Source organism: Leiobunum rupestre, chromosome 10 (assembly GCF_980474605.1).
Source record: "Leiobunum rupestre chromosome 10, qqLeiRupe1.1.hap1, whole genome shotgun sequence".
In the NCBI taxonomy this organism is placed as follows: domain Eukaryota; kingdom Metazoa; phylum Arthropoda; class Arachnida; order Opiliones; family Sclerosomatidae; genus Leiobunum; species Leiobunum rupestre.
In genome coordinates, this window is record NC_143393.1 from 39,288,133 (window position 1) to 39,307,287 (window position 19,155).

The 19,155-nt window shown below is 35.7% G+C and overlaps 3 protein-coding genes across 3 annotated transcripts; all 3 read left to right on the forward strand.

Annotated features, from left to right (window-relative positions):
• The first annotated feature begins 5,102 nt into the window (after positions 1-5,102).
• On the forward strand, positions 5,103-7,398 carry LOC149925636 (uncharacterized). Its single transcript, XM_090159942.1, has 4 exons — positions 5,103-5,171; positions 6,595-6,678; positions 6,751-7,024; positions 7,256-7,398. The coding sequence occupies exons 1-4, from the start codon at positions 5,160-5,162 to the stop codon at positions 7,339-7,341; spliced, it is 456 nt and encodes a 151-aa protein (XP_090016068.1). The 5' UTR covers positions 5,103-5,159; the 3' UTR covers positions 7,342-7,398.
• Positions 7,399-11,260: 3,862 nt separating this feature from the next.
• LOC149925637 (adult-specific rigid cuticular protein 15.7-like) lies at positions 11,261-11,823 on the forward strand. The gene is made up of 3 exons (XM_090159943.1): positions 11,261-11,282; positions 11,349-11,429; positions 11,490-11,823. The coding sequence occupies exons 1-3, from the start codon at positions 11,271-11,273 to the stop codon at positions 11,790-11,792; spliced, it is 396 nt and encodes a 131-aa protein (XP_090016069.1). The 5' UTR covers positions 11,261-11,270; the 3' UTR covers positions 11,793-11,823.
• Positions 11,824-16,315: 4,492 nt separating this feature from the next.
• LOC149925638 (adult-specific rigid cuticular protein 15.7-like) lies at positions 16,316-16,793 on the forward strand. Its single transcript, XM_090161797.1, has 2 exons — positions 16,316-16,327; positions 16,404-16,793. Exons 1-2 carry the CDS (start codon positions 16,316-16,318, stop codon positions 16,791-16,793), a joined length of 402 nt encoding a protein of 133 aa, XP_090017923.1.
• The last annotated feature ends 2,362 nt before the right edge of the window (positions 16,794-19,155 follow it).

Here is a 19,155-nt window from a genome sequence, read left to right on the forward strand (position 1 = left end):
TATAACATATTTTTTCTTATACTACTTTTAATTATACAACTACCCTATTATTAAAAAAATATTTTTTAAAACTAATTTAAAGAGGGCTATAAGTCGCATGATGACTGGGCCCTCTAACAAAACAAAACTTTATAATAAAATATTTTATTATTTGATTTGATAATTTTTCCCAAATTTTTCACCTATTAGATTTTAGATATTTTGCATCTAATAAGTGTTCCCAAATTTTTAACCTACTAGATTTTCGATATTTTGCGCCTTAATTTTTCACCTACCAGATTTTCGATATTTTGCACCTAAATTTTTCACCTACTAGATTTTCCATATTTTGCATCTATTAAGTGCTGCCAAAATTTTCACCTACTAGATATTCCATATTTTTCACCTAAATTTTTCACCTACTAGATATTCGATATGTTGCAATAAAATAAGTGTTCCCAAATTTTGCGTCTAATACGTTTTCAAAATTTGCATCTTATAAATTTTCCAAGGTTGATATTTTTTTCATATTTTTCACCTGATAAATACGCTTTGTGAAATCTTCCAAGCGTTAGCGTTCAGACGACTTACGCTTAAGAAAATCCCACAAAATACGTATTATTTACCCAATTTTCGTTAAATTACAAACAAATGTGTTGATTTAAATTAACAATGTCGAAACTTCGTGAAATCGCAATGTTCACGGTATATTTACATAGTCGTTAAAGCAAATATTTCCGTTTGTTAGTACTAAACCTTCAATTAAATGAACTTATGACGTGTTGAGCGGAAGACTTTAAACGCTCTCGCAACCACTATAGCTTTTCTACGTGTATCGAAATTGTCGAAGTGATAGTATTTATATAGGCTCAAAGTAAATGTATTTTGTTCTTTTTTATAATAAAGAAACCTTGCTCGTTGAAAATCACGAATTGTGTCAGACCTTATCGAGATTCGTGGTCAGTTCAACTCGGCAAATTCGAATAATTATCGCAAACACGGGGCATTAGGGTCGGTCGTGAAAGCCACTTTCCCGGAGAGTAGTTACTCCCGGAGTATTTTACTCAACTAGTCGTCTGTGACGGTAACACTGCGAAATATGCCGCTGTAAACTTTGGTTAAGTTGTAATTTATTTTCGGACATCAGCTTCTCCAGCGTTGTCAGCTTCAGTAGACCGAAAAAACCTTTTTAAAAAATAACAATTTGTTGGGAAAATATTTTCGCATTTCAACCGTGCTGGTAATAAGCTCCTAGGTTGATAATTACGATAAATAATTGCGTCGATTATTTCGTATAGTGTCTGGAAAAAACGTATAATTTAATCGTTTTGCACCTCATAGTGTAGGCCGTAAATTTTTAATTGGGTTTGTTTTGCCGGCTCCCTTAATTGGATATTTCATTACCACCAATATTTGATATTTAACGGTAGTTTAGTTTTTACCTCTCCGAGGGGACTTTGTACCCTAGGAGGGGTTATACAACCACCGTGTCTGTCTGTCTGTGGGTGGGTCTGTCTGTCAGATGTAATCACTGCGTACCCAGTTTCTTAGAATCAGGGAAAAGGTTTTTCCAAAAGCGCCCTCTTTTTGTCATTGGGTGTAGTATAATTTTTTATCGACAGGTGAGCGTTCTACCGCAGAACCACGGCTACAGTTACGCTTCACTGAAAATTAAAAACTCTTCCGAGGAGAGGTATATTTTGGCTTGCCAACTTGTTTTTTTTGTCGCTATCAAAAATGAAATGAAACTAGTTAAGTCACCCCTTTAATTAGGCTGGTTTATTCCGGTTGAAATTCTTGAATTGAAGTCCAAATATAACGGGCCGGGTTCGTTTTTGCATTTTTCGTTTAATATTTTCATTCCTTCAAAAAACCGGATTGATTTGTCGTCATTAAAATCGCGAAAGTGCTTTTTCCCAATGAAAAATAACATTACGTACGGTAAATTTTCTTTAAAAATACCAAAGAGGGAATGGACATCTATCGTTAGAGCTCGTAAATAAAGATTAACCTACTTTGTATTTGAATACAATCTATAAATAGTTTAACGTTAATCTATTGAAAAAATATTTTCTAGAAGTTGACCGTTAAATCGTTGCGCGAAGTTCAAATGGTCGACAGAAATTCCACTTAGTTTTCGTCCTGTTTCAACATAAAACGCTTCGTAAAATTCTCCGCATTAACAGATCGAAGTACTATAGCATATATGTGCTCATGACTATCACCATAAGTAACTTAATAACGATAAGTGATGACATTTTTTTGGTGTTAATGCAATTTTTTTTTACCGAACGTTTTTTTGACACAATGACACTTTCAGCCAGCTCCGACTAGGACTCGCTAACGAACTTACAAGGAAATGACCCGAGGTATAACGCACCGATTTTGTTCAAACTCGGTGGTTTGGCAGAACTTCATGTAACTTGAAAAACCCTAAAAGGAAATGCCTCCATAAGTAACCGTTTTGCCATGGCAACCAAAAATGTTTTTGACAACACAAAATTGATATTTTCCGATTGAATATAACATGGGAATCTGACCTGTAAAATTTTTAATCAATTTCGAATTTTTCCTTATTTTTTTATTTATATTTTCTATTTTTAGCATTTTCAAAAATTTATATTTTTAAAATTGGTCAGATTCCCATGTTATTTTCGATGGGAAAATTTCCATTTTGTGCTGTCAAAAACATTTTTGGTTGCCATGGCAAAACGGTTGCCTATGGAGACATTTCCCTTTAGGGTTATTCAAATAACATGAAGGTCTACCAAAGCCCCAAGTTTGAAAAGAATCGGTGCGTTACACCTCGGGTCGTCTCCTTGTTAGTAGTATATTATCGTCCTTGCTAGTAGTATATTTCGCCTTGAACACATTTAGACATTAGGGGGCTCGGTGCTAAACCTTAATTGAGCAATAACGAGCAAAATCAATTCGGTGATAATGTTTCCTTACTGCCATATTTATAATTATTATTATTATGTTACTTATGCTATCACGTTAAGGCAGCTTTGACACGACGTCATAGTGAACGGGTAGTGTCCGCCATCTTGACCCAATTGATCGCGAATTATTATCATACGATAAATATCAAGCTTTATGTAAATTTTGTCAAGATGCAGATTAACAACATTAATCTGTTTTAAATAACTTTGAAATATTTTCCATGTTTTAACTATTTTTAGAATTGTAAGTCGCTTTGTGACTTACGACTAAGGTGGTGACTTGGGTATTAGCCTAGCTGATTATTATTATCTTATTACATTTGTATACACATTAACATTTGGTTTAATTAAAGCTTTCTAAATCCAACATCATTGCATACTTTATTTAAAAAAATAAGCACATATACTTTGTTTACTATCCGCGTGAAAGTTTATTCGTGAAAGGAATTCTACAAAACGTATGAAATTGTTTGATAAAGTGGATCTTTGACGCGATCCTACTGATCTTTGTAATCTTTCTTTCGCAACACTTTAGGGTGGGAAATGGGCCATCGTTTGTAAACAAAACTGGAATCGAATCCAAACATTTAGTATTCTTTGTGAAACTCGCTGCGGTTTTCGATTTTATTGTTCGAATAACTGTTAGAAAGGAAAGAAAAATGGGTCTAGGTTCGAGCGATTCCTACGCCTGATAACCTTCAACTAATATCGCATTAAGCTAATCATCGCGAGATGAAACCTTTAGTGTACAAAATGGAATTTCGTCATTCATCCAGGAAATAATGTTACGTTATCGGCATATAGATGTTTTTAAGTTTTGAGGTCTCGGTAGAAAACCTGATATTAAATACAGCAGTATGGTTTCTATCCGTATCTTTCAATAATCATCATTTAGTTTAATTATTAAGTTTTGAAAAGTCGTTCAAAATTATATCTCGTTTTTTTTGTTAACTGTCCAATAATGTACTTGTCTTTCAACACATTTGAAAACGTACTCGTGACGTGTTTCGAGAAAACATTTCGGTACGGTAATAATTTGAATACTGACCTTGATTTTGTTTGCCGCAACTTAATTTAATTTTGATTTATTTTTCTCAATTACAGCCTTTATTTACATTTTTATTTCTACAAGGACGCCAATCAAGTTTCATTCTTAATTCCCTTCCCCCCTTTCGCTAAAGAGAAATATGTAAATGAATATTGGACAATAGTGGCAAATGAGTTCGTCTTTTAATGGTGAAACGTTATCCTTATTGACAATCATCATTATACCGCTTAAAAATTAACGTATTCATCGTACGTACAATTCGAGGAAACCAGTTACATTCTAGCTAGAAGAATGTATCCATTTCAGCTCCAGATACGTCGTAATCATATACGATATATTAGCCGCAAACAATAAAATTTTCTTCCCTATTTATTACCATTATATCGGTATCATTATATTTGATGAGCCGCGAAAATACAGAAATATGATCGCAATTTGATCCGGAACTAAACTTTTTTACAGAGTAAATAAACGAGTTATACGGAATCATATCTGATAAACCATTACCAATTAATTAAAACGACGAGCGGCTCCAAACCTAACGATAGCGACCGCGCCTAATCGTCTAAATGGGATAGAAATTGGGCATTTCCTATATATTGTTTTTTTGTTTGTCCTCCATACTTGACGGGGGAATATAGTACTAAGCACCGAGTCATATTTGCGGTAATCTAGATTGTGGTCAACGCTTCAGTAGCTTCGAAAGACCGAACTCGGAAGCTCTTTTCTACGCGCTTTCCATTGGAATAAGCAGACACGTAAAAAAAAAGCACGCGGTGCTTCTATAAACGTCAATTGAGAGCGAAATTGTAACGCTTTCGGTGGCCGAACTAAAGGGATCTTAATAGGAGAGGGTAGCCATTACCGGGAAGAAGACGCAGCGAAGCGGAATCGAAATCAGCGCGGGTTACGGCTATTAGCAGCCGAGCTTCCCAGCTTTCCGTCTTCTCAAAGGTCAAGCGAAATTCGGAGCTCCTGGCAGGGTGACACCGCGTCCACACCCGCCCTTTTTCGTTAAGCTAACACACCCTCGAAGCGCTGGTTAAGCCCCGCCAATTGCTACTGACCGTTTTTCTTCTTTCGCTTCCAGCCTATATAAAGCGAAGAGAAAATGTCCGATGGCCACAGTTCACTTTCCACCTTCCAATTCGATAGGATTACTCGTTCAGTTTCCCTTCGCTTAAGCAAATATGATCGCCAAGGTGAGTTGTCTCGCTGACTTCGGAATGTCGCTGGCTTTTTGGTAATGGTCGAGGGTTTCTCGCGAATATTGGTGAAACGCTAGATAATGCTGATTTCTTAAGTTTCGGACTATATGGCTATATGACTATTTGCTTTTATGGACTGAATTCTTTTCCACATTAAATTTTTCTGTCCGAGTGAATTGGCCTTCTTGAGTTGCCCATCACAACAGGAATGTGTTTTTTTAACACAGCACTTTTTTGGGAAACCAGGAGGCCAGTCAACTTAGACTAAAGAAATGTACAGTGGAAATTCTAAATTTATTTTGTTAAAACTTTATTTGGTTTCTATAGCAATTTCTTAGAAAACTCCTTATCTTTCAATTTCTTCCTTGTCTACTAAAACTTTTCGAAATTTAAAGTAAACGTAGGGTATATCTAGCTTTCCTTCTCAAGATTCAATTTGAAAAATCTCTAATCTCAAATTTACGGGTGAAACCATCTTTCTTTTCTGTATTAACAGTCTAAACATTCAAAATTCTCTTTACCCTCAACTACTTTTTAAATTTCGGAGGCAAAATTTATATGTCGCGATGTTGCAAAATCTCTAATCTCAAATTTACGGGTGAAACCATCTTTCTTTTCTGTATTAACAGTCTAAACATTCAAAATTCTCTTTACCCTCAACTACTTTTTAAATTTCGGAGGCAAAATTTATATGTCGCGATGTTGCAAAATCTCCAATCTCAAATTCGAAGATTTTACGGGTGAAACCATCATCTATTAACAATCTAGACATGAAAATATTTCTTTAACGTCAAATTTCGCGACACGGTGACGATATCGGCTGAGGAAATCGACTTTTTATTTCAAAACGTGAAACGCCAAAAGGGGCAAAAGTGAAAGAAGCTACACGTGTCTCTATAACCACTTTCTAGCGTCTCTGGTACGCGGGCTCTTCCACGGATGACCTCCTTTTTCTCGGCGTGCTTGTTGGCAGTCATCCCACCCGAGCGATTTCCCCGCCATTGCCTCCGTCAAATCCAATCGATCTTGGATCTTGAATACCGAAAGACAAACAAGCAGCCGTAAACAGCGGAAACACATTTGCGTCTCTTCTCGGTATTCAGTCGAGCCGAAAGTCTTTGCTTTCTCTTTTTGATTTAACGCTTCTCTTAAGTCCCCTAATGCGCGGTCGGAGACGGGCAGTCGTTACCCACCTCGTATCTCCGAGCTCGGTTCCTCGAGGTAAAGTATGGCACGTACGGCCGAACGTCTTTTCCGCTAGAAACGAAAAAGCGATTCTCCTTAGCACGTAAATGGGTTCTTTTGGCCCGAGTGTTTATTGGCCTCGAATTAGCTTCGCTTTCCGCAAGCTTCAAACTGAAAAAATCTTCCCAGATAACGATCATATTTTAGTGACCGAATTTACAACCGTGTCTAGATTGTACTCCTCGCCGCCGTCCTCGGCATCGCTTTGGCGGGTCACCATCACGGAGGACATAGCAACACGTACAGGAAACAAGACGTAAGATATAACGCGGCTTCCACCTTTAAGGCTAGGGAACTACCTACTTAAAATATTGTCCCTTAAACGCAGCCTCATGGACACTATTCGTTCGGTTACGATATCGTGGACCATAAGGGAGCCAAGAACAGCCGACACGAGAAAGGAGGACACGGACACGTCTCTGGATCCTACCAAATCCACGACATTGACGGCCGCGCTCGTACCGTCCACTACATGGCTGACAAGGGAGGTTTCCGCGCCAAGATCCACACCAACGAACCAGGAACCGTCCATCACCACGCCGCCGCTGCCAGCTACCACGGACCCCACAAAGTTCCATCGAAGGGAGGCGTCCAATACGGAGGTCAGTAGACGGACAAAAATGGAACCAGACCAGATCCGCTAGGCTAATACTTAAGGCACCACCTTAGGCGCAAGTCATCTAGCCACTTATAATGCCTTTAAACAGGTGGCCGGGTTACAATGCGTAGCAGGGTGGTGGCAAGCCCTTCATGCCACGCGAGCCAACAGCTCCCTACACTAAACCGTGAAATATGTATTTAAAACGCGTAATCTTTACTATTTTCTCTCGAAGGTCATGATGGACAAGAGGGTGGTTACGGAGGCGGCTACGGAGGCGGTTACGGAGGTGGCTACGGAGGTGGATACGGAGGATATTAAACCCGACCTACTCGACCTTGGAAAAATCACGACTTTGGATAATGGACTGAAAACGCGATAATTTCATTGTATATTTATTGATCCCTTGTAAATGCTTCGACTAGTGGTTTGAGCTAGGTACTAATTGAGGATTTTTTAGTTTTATTAGGAAATCCTTTATCTTATATATATATTTCTACCATTCTACGATAAATGTCTCCATTATTTAATTTTCCGGCAACGTTTCAGAACTTGCTTATACGGGAGAGCCTTCATGACATTATCTCGGAGTCATCTTGGAATGACATTTTTGTACCATATTCTTCGAATCAATTATTCGCCAAATCTCGTGTATTTAATATTATTGCTTTCGTATTGGGTTCATTGATTTTTCACTCTCAATGTACAAATAACCGTGAAGTAGCGAGCCAAATATTGTGTATGCCCCATTTGCATTTGCCAGTTCTTCGCGTTTCCGGGGCCTGATGTAAATATTACTTCCGCGATGCCCGCTACCGGTCTGCCGTTCCTTTTCTACAAAACATTATTTTGTATCATTTCTGTATCGCTCTCTCCTCCTTTCTGGCGAATCTCCGGCGGAGTGTGTCATTAGTGTAATCGCGTTTATTATAATCCGTGTGTGCTGTGTTATGAGAAATAAAATTTTTATTTTATACATAATTCATCTTTCATTTTCTACCATCACGTTTATTACTAGTTGCTGGTTTAGTTTTGTTTATGACTAGTTTTCTTAGTGGTTCGTTAATCGGTGACAACATCGAAATCGTTCGATTATGGCTTTTATGGTGTTATAAGTATCTAATTTCTAACAAATTTAAAACAAATTACTTTAAAAATCTAACTTCAAGTTACTATAAAGTTTTCCAAACAAATAGTATCGTAACTTCAAGTTACTAGTAAGTTTTCCAAACCAATAGTATCGTAACTTCAAGTTACTATAAAGTTTTATTAACAAATAGTATCTTAACTTAAAGTTACTATAAAGTTTTATTAACAAATAGTATCGTAACTTAAAGTTGCTATAAAGTTATCCAAACCCATAGCATCGTAACTTCAAGTTACTATAAAGTTTTATTAACAAATAGTATCGTAACTTCAAGTTACTATAAAGTTTTCCTAACAAATAGTTATGTAACTTCAAGCTACTAGTAAGTTTTCCAAACAAATAGTATCGTAACTTCAAGTTACTATAAAGTTTTATTAACAAATAGTATCGTAACTTAAATTTACTATAAAGTTTTATTAACAAATAGTATCGTAACTTAAAGTTACTATAAAGTTTTCCAAACAAATAGTATCGTAACTTCAAGCTACTATAAATTTATAAATACATATTTCGAATTACGGTAAATATTGTCACTTTACAATAGATTATTCAAAACATGGTTACTTTCTAAACTCAGGTTACAATTTCTTCTTGTTGATTTCATATTTTACAATGCAATAAAAGCTAGGTAACTTAAACTATTAACTAAGGAAAGTTTTTTTATGACAACTTGCGGAAAAACGTAAAAATTCCTGACGTTTTCAAATCTGCTAATATCAAAATTAGAAAATACAATTAAGCTTTTGACGATTTCAATTCTATTCAGTGTACTCATATTTCAGTCTACCTGTACTCATAATTCAGTGTATACATATTTCAGTGTACCTGTACTCATATTTCAATCTACCTGTACTCATATTTCAGACTACCTGTACTCATATTTCAGCCTACCTGTACTCATATTTAAGTCTACCTGTACTCATAATTAAGTGTACACATATTTCAGTCTACCTGTACTCATATTTCAGTGTACCTGTACTCATAATTAAGTGTACACATATTTCAGTCTACCTGTACTCATATTTCAGTGTACCTGTACTCATATCTCCAATCTCACCATTTCCCCCGTCCATTTAATATATGATTATCTGTCCCCCATTTTGAATAAATTGGACGTTTAATTTAATTTCATTAATATAATTTTTTTCTAATATACATTCATTCTACCCACATTTTCTACTTGGGTGGTTGAAAATGACCCTCATCATAATTAAGTAATTTATTACAAAGTAAGCAATTCGAAAAGTACGCCCGAGATGGTCATTAAGTTTACCGACGCCTAGCCTCAAGTGGTTTTTAATAACAAAGTGATTTAAACCTTAAAAAAATAATATTGATCAGATATAACCTTTTTCCCAAGCCCAAGTTATGATTAAAGAGTTTAGAGAAAAAAAGATCAAGTTTTGTCGCAATGTTCGGTTTCTTCTCCTTTGGCGTTTTTATAATAACTTAATCTGATCGACGGATGCAAGTAAATGAATTTTTCAAACCGCATTTATTTCATTTTGTGGTTAGTTTGAAAAGGAAGAAACTCCTCCCATTGACTTGTAGATTCATTTTTTTAGTGGAACGGAAGGGCGGAGTCGCTGTAGTCTTTCGAGCGTTCCGCATTTAATAGTTTCAAAAGAAGTTTCCAGTGCTGACATCTATTTAGCACGGCCTGAACTAACATTGAGTTTCATTTAAAATTAATTTAATTTCGTTATTTTTTACAATAAAATTTTTTATCACTAATATATTAAAAATAATTCAGCAGACCTTTGGCGTTATTGTTAGTTTTGGTTTGTTAATATTCGAATTATCGATTACCTTTAACCAAAAGGCAATTCTATATTCAATATTTAGGAAACATTGTGTATTATTTGAAATATAACTCATTTAATAGGCTTGATAATTTTAATATTTGATTGTAGGCTTTGTAATTTTAAAATTTGGTTGTAGGCTTTTTAATTTTAATATTTGGTTGTAGGCTTTGTAATTTTAATATTTGGTTGTAGGCTTTGTAATGTTAATTTTTGATTGTAGACTTTGTTCTTATTGTAAATATTTTAATTTTAATTTATGCTTATATGTGAAAACACAATTTTTATTAGTAATATAATATTTATAAATTAATTATATTATACTAAGTTTTATAGTGAAGAAGTCACATATTATGGTAGCGTTAGTTATAATTAGATTATTAATAATTATTAATTATTAATTTATTTATTAAAAGGTCTTAGTACCGCTATTAAATTGCTATTAATCCCATATACCCGAAATACTTAAATTTAATTTGAATTAAGGTATTTCGCTATTTCTTAGAAGCGTTACTAGATGGCACCGTTAAGTGAATCCAACGTCCCCGCAAAACTTGAAACGACAATCGAAGCGTGATTCGAATTTTAATTAATCCCAAACGCGAGCGACGTTCAAAATTTGCAGCCGCGGGCCAACTGTAATTTTTTTCAAACCCTTCAATACAATAAGACTGGTACGGAATCACCCAAACGTACTCGCGTAATACATTTACACTTGGCGAATTGTATAGTTTATGAAAACTCTATAATATTTTTCTAATATCGTTCAGCTGTCAAATTTGTTTCAAATTCGGTAATTTTGTCCAATAATGACACCATTAGCACACACGCGGTGCCGCCGGTACCGTCGAAAGTGTTTCGATTTTGTTTTCGGCTCCGGTCTAGAGAATCCGTGATATTTCGTTTCAAACTTAGCCTAGAATCGCCCTTACATAAATGTGGTCATTTCTACAATGTACGACCATGTCACTATACATTTAGGGGAAAAAACCATATACATCGGTATTTCGGAACCACCCATCCGGAAACTTCGTGAAATTTGTCAATTGTTGATTTTTCTTTTACCGTCACCTTCAAAGGTCGAATATCATTTTTTCCCCGGCGTTTATAATTATTTTACGAAAGCGATATGGGTCTTAATATTAACAGCCTATTAAACATCATGGAAATTTTCACTCCCTTCTGGAATGTTACGCCAAAACAATAAAAAAAATGCTTCCATCCTTGTATAAAAGGGAGATCACACTGCTTAGGAGTATTATATTTGTCTCGAATTCTTAAAGACTAAGTTATTCCGTAAAATGATCGCTAAGGTATGTGGGGGACATTTGGGTATTTCAGCGTGTTTGGGTACTGGAATTACAAGTATTTACTCGTAGGTGACCATCCTCGCCGCCCTTTTGGGACTCGCCTACTGTGGCATCCACGGCGGAGTTAGTAATACTTATAGAAAGCAAGAAGTACGTTGATTGAAATCTTAAGATTCCGTTTATTTAAATTTGCTTGATGGATTATTCTAGCCTCACGGACAGTACTCGTTTGGTTACGACATTGTTGGACACGACGGTGCCAAGAACAGCCGACACGAGTCTGGTGGACCAGGACACGTCGTTGGCTCCTACCAAATCCACGACATCGATGGCCGATCCAGAACCGTCCATTACGTCGCTGACGGACACGGGTTCCGCGCCAAGGTCCTTACCAACGAACCAGGAACAGTGCAACACTACGCCGCCGCCGCCGCCTACCAAGGTCCCCAAGCCGTCCCGTCATACGGCGGTGTCCAATCTGGAGGTCATGATGGCCAATACGGAGGATACTAAATACATCTTCAAATCTACTTTTCTTAGTTGGTAATTGTGATATCATGTCTGAGCCTATCTACTCCTTTGGTCAAATATTTCGTTTTTATTCTTTAAATAATTTATTGAACTTATCTTTCGCCTTTTAAAATGTTCACCGATATGTTGACACTTCCGCTTCCTGTTCTATACCTATCTACCTGTATGTAGGTTGAGGTTTTGCGTGATATTAATAAAATGAAAAACAAATGAGATTTTTGGAATTTTATTTCTCAAGGAAGTTTTGATATTTTTTCTAAAAGACATTCAAAATTGCCTCCAATCGCATCTTCATTTCGTGGGAATATTTTGTATCTCTTACGATTAATATTTACCATTATTTTCCCCATTGCTGACAGATGAATTAAATTACTCGGTGTAGTAAAGTAGTTCATAGAAAATAAACGTAATTTACGTATAATTCGATATTGTTATATTAATAAGTGTGTTTGTTAAACACTATAACCGATTTAATATTTTTTTTAATCTGACATGGTTTCGATATTAAATATCTGAAAACGGACTAATTTTCGTTGCGTTATTTTCAAACAAGGGTAAATTATCTTTTAACGCGACAATCTCAAGAATGTGTTTTTTATTTCATAGAATACAACGAACCAAAAAACCATCCTAAATTATTTGAAAAATGAAATAAATAAATCAAATGAAATAAAGATAATTTTGCGCCTATTTCACACCTGCCAAATCTATTTTAAAATATTTTTCTGCTTTTAATATTAATGATAAGATATTAATCAATCAAACTGTTACATTCATAGCGCTATGCAGACCTTTAGTCAAACTAACTTGGAAACTTGTCCATTAGAAATTACGTATGATCATAAGTGACTTAATCACCCGAAGTGTGCCAATAATTTTTTCAATGATACCTTGTATAAAGGACATTACTTAAATTACGTCACTTTTTGATGTGACGAAATTTACGCCATCGTTTTCGCTCCCGGAAAAAGGAAGTAGAAATATAAATACTCGAGACGACGCGGAGTTCAGCGTGCCCTGCGTGAGGAGGTTTGAGCAGCGTTTCCAACCTGTACGATAATTATCGTTTTGTACGATAATTTCACCTTCCATACGATGTACGATATCTCAACGTACGATATCGGCAATTGTACGATAATTCAGTAGGATGTACGATATTAAAACTACGATATTGACAATTGTACGATAATTCAGTAGGAATGAATTTTTTAAATGTACGTTGTTAAAAAAATACCCGTTTTGACGCTTAGGTTTGGTATCAAAGTTTATTCTTAGAAATGTGTTTACGATTAGAAATTCCGATTTCTAGGGTATTGACTATCGTGTGATCTGGCAAATTTAACTCTATAAAGTTACGTGGTTTTTGCTACCCGGCGACGATTTTATGTATAGTTAATAAGAAATTCTTATTATTTTAGTAGTAGAAATAATGAAAATATCAAAATAGTACCATTATAGTACAATAGGTTGGAAATATGGTTCATTTTGGTACTATATAGTATTAAAGCTTTAATCCTCCTTGGTATGGCAACGCTGGGTTTGAGTTCAGTTTTCGCTGGGCGGAGTCTGAAAAGTTACTAGCGAAGGCTTAGGGCTTTAGATAATTGATGTAATCGCTGAAGTGTAATTAATTTAATAGTAATTAAAATAGTTGGCGAGGCGAGCTCTGAGGAATGTTTCACTCGACGAATTAAAGATAATGGATTGATAATTCCAATCATTAGTGAGCTTTTAAAGCCGTTGTTAGTTCATTTGGAACGTAAAAAACGAAAAAGGAATGCATCTGTTAGTGTTAGCATTAGGGATTCAAAATTACAGACTAGTAATTCTATTTTCCATGTTCCTAACTTGAATTAAAAGCAACTTCCACATATTTCAAAATATTGTCCTGGCCCTCATGCCCTATGACAAGGATGATTCACTAGCGCTACCTAGCGCTTTCGCCTCGCAGCAACAGGAGCCGGGTTCGATTCCAGCTTGTGGCACTGGGCAGTGGCGTCCCCAGGATTTTAAAACTGGTGGCGCTTAAGCCATAAGCACTAGTCAGGGGTGTCCCATTGAGTGATATGGGGGGGGGGGGGCTCCCAAAAAGGTTTGTAAAGTTGAAACATTGAGGCCGACTAGGAAAAATGAAATTTTGATGCCCATTTTTAAGTTTGAAAAAACTTTTCGCCAAGTGAATTGGCAAAGTTTTGAATTTTAGGTGGTGCTTCAGAAATTTTTCAGTTGGCTCAAGCACCGCCTAAAACACCCTAGCGACGCCACTGGCACTGGGTGATAACTCGGAACCACTCCTTCTGCGTTGAGTTTGCAAGTTTTCTCCCCACTGGTTAGATAGGTTTCCAGCTGAGCTCTTCGGTTTCCCCTTCCCATAAAAACTTGTTGAGGTTAACGGTAATAGTTAGTGTACTAGGGAGCTGTTGGCTCGCGTGGCATGAAAAGCTTACCACCTACGCATTGTAACCCGTCCACCTGTTTAAGGCATTATACGTCGCTAGATGACTTGGGCCTAAGGTGGTGCCTTGGGTATTAGCTAAGCTGATTATTATTATTATTTTAGTGTTGTTAATTTTCCGGGGAAAAAATGCGGAAAAATAACCAGATAATTTTCCGAATTGCGGAAAAATTAAAAATTGAAACATAAATTACTTTTTACGTGATTTTAATGTTTTTAACTTTTTATCGATATAAAATGTTTAATATCAGTAAATAGTTTTACTTTTAGATTAAAAAAAAATGAAGCGAAAATTCTGCTTTATTTAAATTTGCAAACAATATATTAGACTAATCATGGAATTAAAACTTTTTTTATTTTTTTTCGGAAATATACTTAATATTTTCCGACTTACAACACTGGAAACTTTACAGTAAATAATTTTTTTTCTAAACCAAATGAGGCCAATTATTGTACAAAATAAATTAAATTATTTCCGTTTTAATACTAAAAAAATTAAGATTGGGTAATTAAAGCACGAATGATTAAAGTAGATAATACGTAACATCTAACATCTCTATACAATAAGCTACGCTTGCTGAACTTGTTTTTATGTAGCTCATTTGTCGAAGTTCATCGATACGTCACCTGTGACGTAATAGCAACAACCAAACAATAAGGCCAATGTTACTTTATAGAAAGGCCTATTTGATCTAAGCATTACAAAGAATATATGAGGTACTAGAACCGAAATCGAACATTTTATATGGGAAATGCTCTTATTGGCACACTTATGGTCATTATGACACTTATGGTAACAACAACGATTATCGCAACTTACAGACTTCGCACAAAGGGAAATTAATATGTTTATTTACGAGTTTTCTTTACAAAATGGAGAGTTTGTTTGCATATTATTTAAATATTAATAGCAGAAGCCGATGTTATTATGAAATGACGATGGTGTAAATAGATTTATATAACTATATAATTTTAAATTTTAAATTCAAATTTGAAAAGACTAAAGTGTTTATTTCAAATTTGAAAAGATTAAAGTGTTTATTTCAAATTTGAAAAGACTAAAGTGTTTATTTCAAATTTGAAAAGACTAAAGTGTTTATTTCGAATTTGAAAAGATTAAAGTGTTTATTTAAAATTTGATAAGACTGAAATGTTTTTTTTTTCAAATTGGTGCAAGACAAAATGTTTTTTTCAAATTGGTGCAATTAAGACAAAATGTTTTTTTTTTTTCAAATTGGTGCCAGACAAAATGTTTATACAATCTCTAATCTAATATTACTTTAATTGCTGTCTTTATTTTCGTGAGAGTCAGAAAAATACCTGCCTTTGATAGTGCTAACTGCAATGTTGGTAATCATATTGAAATAAGAAACGCGGTAATATCTTATCTAAATCTACATTCCTAACTGCAGTAAGAAAAAATATGTAAACAGGTAGTCTTTTAGAATTTTCAATATACTAGGCTAACAAGAACCTGTGATTTCGTGTATAGCTATTTCATATTTACTAAACAAATATTATTGTAATAGTACTGGTATAAATATTATTTATTTATTTCTTTTAGCGGGACAAATTGAGAATGTATTGAATCTGAACCAAAGATATTTGTATTTTACATTTTTGATATAGTCAAACCGGAAGCCCCGGATTTACGAAAATTCTTTCGAGAATCATCTTCGATAAATCTCTCATCTGGTCGAGAATATTACTATCGATCGTTGTTATTGTTAGTGTGGTCTGAACTATCCGGTAACTATTTCGGCAAGCAATTGTTGGTTAAGCGGTTGCTCAAATATTTTTCCAAATATGTGGGTCAGATCGATTTAATTAGTGTCTGTGGAGAATGCGGCGGATGAAGAAATAAATGGGGTGAAAGTAACTGGGCCTAGGTGAATAGGCGCCCACTCCACCCATTCACACCCCAATAAATTTAGCTAATGTCGTATATTTTGGGAGACACGCTCTCGGTATAAAAAGGAAACAATACCACTTTCCGAATCACAACAACCATTCTACTCCCCAAGAACGGATAACTCTAAAACTACTCAATATGATCGCTAAGGTGAAAAGCGTTTGCAAAACGCCGAGTCTTTTCGGCTACTATCTCAGTGATTCAATGTGTGTTTTGTTACTTTTAGGTTACCATTCTCGCCACCCTTCTGGGTCTGGCCTACTGCGGAATTGGCGGTGGCGTCAGCAATACTTACAGGAAACAAGACCCTCATGGACAATACGCTTTCGGATACGACATCGTCGGACACGATGGTGCCAAGAACAGCCGTCACGAATCTGGGGGACCGGGACACGCCGTCGGCTCCTACCAAATCCACGACATCGATGGCCGATCCAGAACCGTCCAATACGTCGCTGACGGACACGGATTCCGCGCCAAGATCCTTACCAACGAACCAGGAACCGTCCAACACTACGCCGCCGCCGCCGCCTACCAAGGTCCCCAAGCCGTCCCATCCTACGGCGGTGTCCAAGCTGGAGGTCACGACGGACAGATCGGTGGCGGATATTATTAAATCTATCTATCCCAAAACTTAATTTATTTTGCCAATTTGAGAACGTCAGTTCTCGATACATTTCCCCCTCTCCTGTTTCCCTTTTTCCACAGTGGTGCAATGCTAATTATATATCCAATGTACGGCCATAATTCGAGAAATGTTCGCGTCCTTCAAACCAATAAAACGAAATTTTAGAAAGTAAATTCATTCTCTGTCATTTTTTGTCGTGTTTATTGAAGCGCGTTGTTGATTTTTTTGCTTAACGATTCAAAACTAGGCCTATGATTTTATTGCTATTTCGTAACACCATGTAAATCCTTAATGAATAAAACCTCGTTACTGAATTGAGAAGAAATCTTTTAAAAATATTTAATTATCAACATCGGTCCGTTAACACCATCATTTGCTTTGAATGCAACGATTATTAATTAATGTCACGCATAAAGTGGCGTAGATTTGGTTGACAAAACTTTGGAGGGGCTTTTGAACTTACAAAATAGGCTCTTTAGAATGGGATAATCTATGGAATTATCTTCGGAGGTTTTTTTTCTAAAAATATGAGCTAAATTATTATTTATTCGATAGGAAACCTAATTGGGAAAAGGGTTGAGATAGCTTGTTGAAGGCTTGAAAGGTTGTCCTCGTTGAAAAGGGCTGTGCGATTAGTGGTTTTAGGCAACCGAGTCGGTTATCGAGTATAAATTTCTTTTTCATCGAGTATTCGAGTCGAGTAATATTGAAATCGAGTCAAGTATTCGAGTCGAGTAATATTGAAATCGAGCCGAGTATTCGAGTCGAGTAATATTGAAATCGAGCCGAGTATTCGAGTCGAGTAATATTGAAATCGAGTCGAGTAATCGAGTACTTGATTAAGAGGAAACTTAGTCTTATTCGAGTCGAGTAACTAAAAAAAGCCCTCGTGTAATATTTTTAACGAGTTGGGCTATCGAGTACTTGATTAAGAGCTGGTTTTATTCAAGAAATTATGAAATTAAATTTAAAAGGAGTATAAAGTAACTTTCAATGCTGAAATTATTCCTTTAGTTTAAATGAAAAACAGTTTCCACAACTTTGTAGGTACCATTTATCGCCCCCCCCCCCAAACAGTTGTAAAAACCCCTCTGTGAACTTTGAAGCAATGAGGATAGAAAATATAAATACTCGCCGAGTTTAGAGAGCAGCTTATTAGAGTAATCGGATACCCGAATATGTAATTTTTTGGTACTCGGTAATCGACGAGTATTCTCCAATTACTTATTCGAGGTCGAGTTCGAGTACCCGACCTCAAAAAAGGCCGAGTACTCGATGATGTTCGAATACTCGCACAGCCCTGACGTTGAAAGTTGATTAATTAAAAATAACGAGGCTATCCTAAGGAACTTGATTTATAATTAAACGGGAAATCTTTGTTTTAATGTCAAACAGGGTTGCCACACGTCAGGGAAAACAGGGAAATCAGGGAAAAGTCAGGGAATTTAAGAATGGACCTAAAAAGTCAGGGAAAAGTCAGGGAATTCAATTTTATCTTGGCACTTTCTTAAGGTTATTTTTTAGACCAGATCTATGACAAATTCTATGATTATCATTTATTTCCTTAAAAGTTTGGCTAATTTTTTCAACATTGCAATAACCTTTTTACTGAAATATAAGTTCATTAAAATTAACTTCTGATAAAAGTAAAATATAAAATAAAAATTTGGCCTTAAAAAGTCAGGGAAAATCTCTTAAAATGGTCAGGGAAAACAGGGAATAGTCAGGGAATTTGAATCTCAAAATTTTGTGGCAACCCTGTCAAATTAGCAATGACCAGGTTAGGTAGCGTCCTACTATTTAAGACAATACTGAAAAGACAGCCCTGATAGCCATTACGCCAGGCCCACTGAGTAATATCATTGCCTTGGTAATACAAATAAGGATTTTTGATTTCTAACCGCGATATCTAAGATATTAAAGTATTTTTCTAGCAGATACGGTCAACCAAAACAGCTATTTATTTTCTTTGTGACGTGCAATTAACCCACGTACATTTAAAATATTTCGAATCGCGAATTATTCAAATATTATTAAGCGTACCCAATTAAATGGATTTCCATAGTGTTCAATAGTGGTATACCATTATTTCGTCGAATATACATAAAACAGATGAATAACTCCAACTAATAATTTAAATTTGAATATGTAAACATTAAGTCGTACGTTCGGGTAAGTCGATATTGGTATCTGTCTCGGGCAATTTAAGGAATTTCTTTAACCGCGGAAAACCATATTTTCGCACGTTATAATTTTAGTCGATAAATTCTATATATTAATATCGGGGCCCGTTATCACTGTAATAATTGGTCTCCCCGTCGAACGGAACGAAAAGGCAATCAAAATAATA

Excerpts from the sequence above, each read along its gene's own strand:
- LOC149925637 (XM_090159943.1), top strand. Across the intron at positions 11,430-11,489 it reads ATACTTATAGAAAGCAAGAA|CCTCACGGACAGTACTCGTT; the intron begins GTACGTTGATTG and ends GGATTATTCTAG.
- LOC149925636 (XM_090159942.1), top strand. Across the intron at positions 6,679-6,750 it reads ACACGTACAGGAAACAAGAC|CCTCATGGACACTATTCGTT; the intron begins GTAAGATATAAC and ends CCTTAAACGCAG. Across the intron at positions 7,025-7,255 it reads GGGAGGCGTCCAATACGGAG|GTCATGATGGACAAGAGGGT; the intron begins GTCAGTAGACGG and ends TTTCTCTCGAAG.